The 8,364-nt window shown below is 49.9% G+C and overlaps 1 protein-coding gene across 2 annotated transcripts in view; it reads right to left on the bottom strand.

The window, feature by feature from the left end:
- Positions 1-7,750, bottom strand: part of JAK3 (Janus kinase 3) — a 202,644-nt gene extending 194,894 nt beyond the window's left edge. Inside the window, exons 1-2 of one of the 2 annotated variants that reach the window (XM_069216952.1) lie at positions 7,624-7,750; positions 4,342-4,560 (exon numbers count right to left, since the gene is read on the bottom strand). In XM_069216952.1, the coding sequence (XP_069073053.1) occupies positions 4,342-4,540 (199 nt within the window). In that variant the 5' untranslated portion in view covers positions 4,541-4,560; positions 7,624-7,750. The remainder of the gene's footprint in view (positions 1-4,341; positions 4,561-7,623) is intronic. The other variant, XM_069216953.1, reaches the window with a different exon arrangement.
- Positions 7,751-8,364: the final 614 nt, after the last annotated feature.

Here is an 8,364-nt window from a genome sequence, read left to right on the forward strand (position 1 = left end):
TGTGGATGAGACATGCAAAGCTTATGCAATACCACTATAGTCACGCAGCACTTACACACATGAAAGAACCACACAGTGTTACAAAAATAAAGGTACATTATTATGGTAACATAAATACTAAAACACTGTATAGGCAATACATAGCAGGAGAGGGAACACACTAGTATATAGACATTTGAAGTCAGGAATTGTCATAGAAAACAATGAAATAGCAGAATACAATGGAGACCCTAGGGGGATACCAAACAATGTACTAAGTAAGTGGAATGCGAACGTCAGTCCCCCAACCAAGGACGTGGAATCTGTAGAGGGCAGGTGGAGGAACTAGGAACCCCAAAAAGGTAAGTGTCAGGGTGCCACCCATCGACCAGGAGAGAAGAGGTAAGTACCTGTTTTTTCCCCAAACCCACAGGTAAACTTTGGAAAAGGACTGTGCAAGACCCAAGCAAGACTGGAAGAAACCGAAGGTGGATCCCGGCAGAAGGGCACCTGCAAATAAAGGGGACCAAGTCCAGTTCGAATTGGAGTGTCCTGATGGGGCAGGAGCCACTACCCGTCCTGCTGGAGATGCAGGACCAGGTCGATAATGAAGACCAGGAGTTGGCTATGCAGCACAAGAGCAGGAGAAGAGTTCCAAAAGTGATGCAGACGAGGTCCCACATCGGAAGAAGAGTTGCAGTCAGTCAGTGGTGTGAAAAAAACACCAACAAGCCTTGGCAAAGGCAAGTCTCCGATGAAGAGTTGCAGAGCTGCCGGGGACCAGGAAGGTAGGGGGACTCAACCCAAGGAGGGGAGTCCCAGGCGAACCTCAGCAGTGAGGAGAGTCAGAAGATGAGGAGGCAGCGCCCACAGAAAACTCACGGGCAGCAGGCACAGGAATCGCAGTGAGGCCCACTCAGCACATCTGGAGAGGAGTCCCACGTCGCTGGCGCAGCAGGCAGGAACCTGTGCTGTGAAGGGAAGAGTGCTGGAGGCCGGGGTTACATGGAGCCTGAAGATCCATTGGAAGAAGAGCCAAACAAGCCTTGGTAGCTGCAGGCGTTGCAGTGCACAGGGGTACTGGCCTACAAGGAGAGGCAAGGGCTTACCATCTTCCATGATGGACAGCTGGGAGAAAGGACCAAGAGAACCACTCCAGACCATCACCTGTGATGCAGGATCCATGCAGTTTTGGAGGAGGAGAGAGGATCCACGCAGCCAGTCGTCATTGCATTTTGCAGATGCAGGGAAGTGACTCCTTCACTCCAAGGGAGATTCCTTCTTGCTTCTTGTGTAGACTGAAGACCCATCGCCCTCAGAGGATGCACAGCCCAGGAAATGTTGCATTTGTTGGAAGGAGTCAGAGAAACAATGTTGCAAAGCAGAGTCGTTGCTGGAGTTGTAGGTTGTCGGTTCCTGGAGGGTCCAATTGCAGACCCGGTGGCCAGAAGTTGAAGTAAACATCGCAGAGGGGTCCTGCTGGAATCTTCCATGTTGAATCTGAAGACCCACCCCGGAGGGAGACCCTAAATAGCCTAGAAAGGGGGATTGGTCACCTAGCAGGGTGACCACCTATCAAGAGGGGGCTGTGATGTCACCTGCCTGACCTGGCCACTCGGATTCTTCCAGGGGCCCCTGCCCACCTTGGATTCAAGATGGCAGAATCATGTGGCCACCTGGAGGAGCTCTGGGCACCAACCCTAGTCACTCCCCTGTCCATTGTCCAGTTTTGTTCCAGAGCAGGGACCGGTGGTCCCTGGACTTGTGCAAACCGGTTTATGCAAATATGCCCTTCAAAGCATACCAGTGGCTTGGGGAGGCTACCCCTCCCAAGCCAGGTAACACCTATTTTCCAAAGGGAAAGGGTGTTATCCCCGACTCCCAAAGGAAATCCTTTGTTCTGCCGTCCTGGGCTTGAGCTGGTCAAGCAGCAGGAGGACAGAATCCTATCTGTAGGATGGCAGCAATGCAGGCTGTCCGGGAAAACCCAGCAAACTGGTAGGAGCAAAGCTGGGGGGTCCTCTAAGGAGCCCCCAGAGTGCATGAAATCATACAACCAATACTGCAACAGTGTTGGGGTATGATTCTGACATGTTTGATACCAAACATGCCCAGGTTCGAAGTTACCATTATGTAACTGGACACAGGTAGTGAACTATGTCCAGTACACGGGTAAAATGCTGCCTCTGTCCTCTGCCTGTAGGATGGCTCTCCTTAAAACGATAGTGTTACCACGTTTGCCTTACTATTTCACAGTCTTTCCCGTGTGGATACCCAGATCTATATTTAAGGAATCAGATACACTATTAACAGCTTTTCTCTGGGGAACAGGCCGAATAAGGGTGGCTCTGACTAAATTACAGAGAATCAATAGAGGACTGCCAGCACCTGAATTTGAGTCTTATTATCTTGCAGAACTTCTTCAGGGGTTCACCCAGTGCCTGGTGAGTAGACAAACCCCATGGGAGTCAGCGAGGCCCTTCAACCTATCAATAAAGAGACCGACAGAAGTTTTGCTGAGAGTACAAAGATCACACGAAGAGGACTTGACCAAATTAAGGGTAGTTACACAGTGTTGGAAAAGATACCTGAGTAAAACCAAAACAAAAATTCTATTCTTCTCAGACTTCCCCTTATCATTTCTGCGGGGGTTACCTCATGGAGGTAACTGGGAGGGTCTAGACACCTGGGCTGAAGCAGGGGTGACAACGATAGGCAGTCTATTTAAAGAAAGGACGTTGCTCCTATTCGAGGATTTCCGACTTGAATTTGACTTGCCTGGAGGGCATTTTCTCTTGTATGAGCAATCACCGCAGCTATCAGACAACACTGGGGAGAGGGTCTGGACGAACCCAAGCCACAGACTGCCACTCAATATCTACCAAGCTCGTTGGGCACGTTTAAGGCAGTTACAAACCTCTATTGCAGAATACGCCCAGACATGACCCAACCCTTGGACTCCATAAAACTTAAATGGGAGGAGGACTTAATGCTCGGATACTGGCCAGATCTTGGGAATCTACCTTGGAAAAGACCCCAAAGTCTCAAGAAATGTGAGATTTAAATTAATAAAGTTTTTATACTACATAGGGCATACCTGACCCCAGGGAAGATTAATAGACACTTCCTTGCAGCAGAGGAAGCTTGCCCACGGTGAAGAGTAGTGGGGGCGGAACTCAAACATATGTTGTGGGACTGCCCTTATTCAAGAACATACCGGGAGAAGGTAACGCATAGGTTAGCAGAAATCATAGACAGGGAGGTCTCACGCACAATGGGCCACTGCTTGCTGGGATGGTTCCCCCACCCACCCAAGACGAAAGTGACCAGTAGACTCCAGGATCTGTCCTACGCCCTCGCCAAACGAGAAATCACCATGAGCTGGAAAAATCCAAGGGGTCCAAGTATAGGAAAAATTGGCAACCTACGAAGGAGACTCCCTACTCAGGGAAGCCAGAAGAGGAGTAAGACCTTTAGACATAGCACGAGCATGGGAGAACTTGTTGGATAGTTTGGAAGACTTAAACACTGGATCACCTGCCTCATCCCAAGACCGATCCTAACATAGGTACTGCCCGACTGCCCGAACCAGGAGGATGCTCAGTCACCAGATATCCCCTCCCCCACCCGCCCCCATCCCGCCCTGATAAACTGTCATAAGGAGAGCATACCCAACACGCCCAGCCAGGGCAGAATGATTTAGGGAACAAGAAACTAGGATCACAGTACTAATGTAAGAAATGGGCCCTGACTCGGGCGGGGAGGGGGTGGGAGGTGGATGGATGGTTGATTATTCACTGTTACTACAAACTGAATAACAGTGTTTCAACGCTGACAGCTGTTTTAGATGCCGTGTTAAAGAGACAAATTGTGGCACTCCGATTTCTGTAAAAATAAAATGCATAACATCTGCTAATAAAAGTCTGTTTAAAAAAAACAGGGTAACTTTAACCATCTTTTTTTTCTTACCATCAACTGGTGAGGTTAGTCTCTTGTGTGACATCACTTGCTCTGTGCAACAAGGAAGTGATTTCATATCAAGGAATCGAGATCTCCTTAAGGTATTGTACCAGAAGATCGTGGACTAAATAAGGTCTTACAAAAATATTGTGTTTTAAGTTTTGTTTACAAAACGTTTTCCCATTTGGAGCTCATAACAGAAGATCTACACACAGTCAGACAATATTTTTGAAAACAATATTTAAGACACAATACTTATGTCTGGCATTATTTTTGTCAGCAATATTGTGAGATACAACTCACTCCAGTAACTGATACTTTATGTTTAGACAACTCTTCATGAGTTCAGAGTAGCCAGTCTTTTCCGGACCCCACTGAGCTCTGGGGTGGTTTGCTTCTTACCACTGGCTTTTGCGGCAGCCAAACACAGCTCCTCCGCTGCGTACGCGCCGAAGGTAAACGTCAGGACAGAATCTGCGGCTGATGTCAGCGGCTCATGATGGTGGTACAGGAAGACCTGCAGCCCACCCTGCTCGCAGGAGGAGAGGCTGCAGGACCGCGCCACTCCCAAAAGGGGGCGGTCCTCTCCCACTGGAACCATGGTGGTAACTGCAGCTGCACCTGGGGGGAGAAGGGGAGGGGGAGGTCAGTATAGAAAGTCCTGATTTTTAATTCAGTACAAAGTAAATGCGTTTGGATGAAGTTTGTTTTCAAAGCAGAAGCAAGGCCACAACACATTTCCAAGTTAAATTTACACTACGCAAAAATTTGCACTCAGCAAAAACAAAATAATCATGTGCATTTATGTGTATAATTTAAATTCAAATTCTAAACAAGCATCAGAAATGCCAATGGGTTAGACTTATGAATGCACTATCAAGCCAGACCTAAAAAAAATCCATGTACCTTAACAACTGACCTCCTCCCATCTGTGCGGCTGCCAGAGAAAAGTGCCAAAGATGACTTAGATATGTAATACACTTTAATAGCATTACAATGTCATGTGTCGTGCCCTTGAGCCAAGCTCAGGCAGCTGGATAACAAAATGACCACAGCTGTGTGGAGGGCAAGCACTTTTTTGTGCAAGCACACAACTTCTGCCCAATCACAACATGTTCGCCTTCCTCCCACATGTGGGCGGAGCCAAAGCCCATCTCTAGTGATTCTCACATAATTGTCTGGCGACTGCTGCTCTGTCAGGCGGGACCATAAAAATACCTTCCATAATATAGCTCTGAACCCAAGCACTAATGCACAACAACAAAAGGAACAACCAGCTACCCACTGAGAGGGATTTGTATCTTGACTGTCAAAACGAGTAGCTGCTATAAGGAGCCTCGCTACGACCCTGGACCTTTTTACCTCTTTTTTTGTGGGCTAGAGATAGAAATGAATTAGTGAGAGACTGGTCCCTGCGGCACACGGCATACAATCGACAAGCAGGCATCTGTCCTACTACCGGCGTTCCAGTCCACCAAGAAGGACTGAAATGAGCTACCACAGACTCAGACACACTGACAATGCTATTCAGTCTCTCATAGTGCAAGGTGACGAAAGCAAATGACCAGTCCAGTGACATCAGCGCTGCAGGGTCTCCAGCATCTGCCATCTTGGAAATGCTTGACTGGACCACAACAAAGGGGGTCTCAGCACTTGCATTGTTACAGAATCCAGACTGTTGGTGACCCAGGATGAGAATCTGTGCAATGGATGCATCAATCCGGTGAACTCCGAACATAAAGTAGGTATACTTCAAGGCACACTCCGTTCGGCATTCCACCACAATATGGAGTGCAAAATATTGTTGGGAGAAATTATTGGAGCCTAAATATTGAGAATTAAAATATCATGAAGGTAAGTTTAGATTGGTAAGGGTAAGTCAATGGGTAATTTGTAAAAGAAGGGCAGCCGAGCCCAACATTTTTGCCTATTTTACTATCAAACCCCTTCTTCCAGAAAGTTGCTTCAGAACTGCTGCCCAAGCCCTCATTCTCCAGGATCTGGAGTGTGGTTAAGGCCTATTTATGGTCTCCCAGACTCCACACTGGCACGCCTTAAAGGCATCCTACACACCGTAGCATGTCTCATCCAGGGCCTGAAGAAATATGATCATATCACCCTCATCCGGGTGGAAGTCCACCGGCCCCCCGTGCTGGCCCGAACCATCTTTACAACCAACTGCATCATTTACAAAGCCATCACCAGCAGCATCCTCCATGATCTTGAGGGCAGGAGTCCAAAGGGCAGGGATGATGATGCTATGAGAGCAAAAGGCTGGGGGCAGGGCCCCCGGGCCAGGAATGGCAGGCCCATATGGAGCCCAGAGCCAGCCCGGCCAAGTGTCCCAGGTTCATGCATAATGTGCTGCTCCGGTCTAAGTTTCTTCTTTGAATTCTGGGGCTTGTGGTCTTGTTTATTGGATTATAGAACGAGACTACAAGTCTCACAACTCAAAGAGAAAAAAACCCTGAACTGGAGAAACGTGGCAGCTATGCAGAGCTAATGGCAGGGGCCCATAGGCCAGGCACGAGGAGCCAACGGGTGCAAAGTCCTGAGAGCGAGGTGGGGGAGGGGGGGCTGAAAGGCAGATATAAAGGACTCATGCAGAGCAAAGAGCTGAGGGCAGGATCCCAAGTGCCAAACATGAGAAACCTTAGGGGAGCAATGGGCTGAAGCCAGGGGCACCAGGGCAAGGCGTGGCAGCCTGTCAGGAGGGGCCCATGGGACGCAAAGACTTGAGGGTGGGGCAGCTGGGAGGCAGGAATGAAGGGCCCACGGGGAGCAAGGTGCTCAGGGAAGGGTCCCAAGGGAAGGCATTTGTGGCCCAGAAAGAGCAAAGAGCTGGGGGCACTAGCCCAAGGTGCAAGCATGAGAGCCCGGGGCAGCCCTGCTAAGTTTCCCTGGCACCATGCCATGTGCTGCTCCAGTCCAGTGTTTTCCTTTGAATTCTTGGAATTGTAGGCTAGTTTATTTAATTATAAAACAGGATTACAAGTCCCAGAGTTCAAAGGAAAAAAACTGAACTGGGGCAACACATCACGCATGGACCTGGTAAACTTGGTAGCTATGTCGGGGTAGCTAACATGTCAGGGTAAGGGCCCCATGCCATCCACCACCAGTCTGAGAGAGCTCAGAGGGGTGACTGATGTTCTGGGTCCTGCTGTGAACTTTGCGAAGTAACGGTCCGGTTTCAGAATGTGCTCAAACTTATCCACTGACTTTAATCGCCTGTCCCTCAAGATCCGGGCAGCACAGGGCCACAAAATTACACCACCACATGGGCTGTGTGCGTATCACAGCTGCCAAGTTTCCCAGGTCTAGGCGTGACCAGTTAAGCCAGTCCTCCTTTTTTCCCTTAGAATACAGAGATTTGTAGTTTTAGTTAACCCAGGGTGAGGCCAGGACTACTAGTCCCAGAATTCTGAGCAAAAAACGGGATCGGCGTATCTAGCCATGCAGGAACCTGGGGAATCTGACAGCTTTGTAGTAGGACTCAACTACCTGTAGGGCCGGGGTGGAGACAGTCAGACGCCTGTTCTACGGGCCTTTCTAGGGTCAGCTGCCTGTCGGGAAACCCCCACCTCTTCTTAGGGCATCCCCGCGCAGGAGGACATACATCCCCCTCCTCTGGGACCCTCCGCAGCCGCCCCCAGACCTGTCGGCCTCCTTATCTCCGGGACGTACCTCAGATGAGCCGGTGGGCGCAGACCTAGCCACCCCCCAGGGCCAGGAGCCCAGGCCCGGTCGGTGGTGCCGAGGCTCACACAGAGAGTCTGCGCTGCTTCCTCCCTGCAGAGCACGTCTTCAGTGTGGGCAGCAGAGGCGCAGCTTCCTGCCTCAGCGGCCGGGGGCGGGAGGGGCCTTCCTGTGAAGGCGCGCACAAAACATGAAGTGTGGAGTCCTAGATGTGTGTCAAGCACAGAACGTGAAGTGTGGAGCCCTGGATGTGTATCACGCACAGAACATGAAGTGTGGAGCCCTGGATGTGTATCACGCACAGAACATGAAGTCTGCAGCCCTGGATGTGTGTCAAGAACAGGGCATGAAGTGTGGACCCCTGGATGTGTGGAGCCCTGGATGTGTGTCAAGCACAAAACATGAAGTGTGGAGCCCTGGATGTGTGTCACGCACAGAACATGAAATGTGGAGTCTTGGATGTGTGTCAAGCACAGAACATGAAGTGTTGAGCCCTGGATGTGTGTCACGCACAGAACATGAAGTGTGGAGCCCTGGATGTTTATCACGCACAGAACATGAAGTGTGCAGCCCTGGATGTGTGTCAAGAACAGGGCATGAAGTGTGGACCCCTGGATGTGTGGAGCCCTGGATGTGTGTCAAGCACAAAACATGAAGTGTGGAGCCCTGGATGTGTGTCACGCACAGAACATGAAATGTGGAGTCTTGGATGTGTGTCAAGCACAGAAC

This window comes from Pleurodeles waltl, chromosome 12 (assembly GCF_031143425.1).
Source record: "Pleurodeles waltl isolate 20211129_DDA chromosome 12, aPleWal1.hap1.20221129, whole genome shotgun sequence".
NCBI classification, from domain to species: Eukaryota; Metazoa; Chordata; class Amphibia; order Caudata; family Salamandridae; genus Pleurodeles; species Pleurodeles waltl.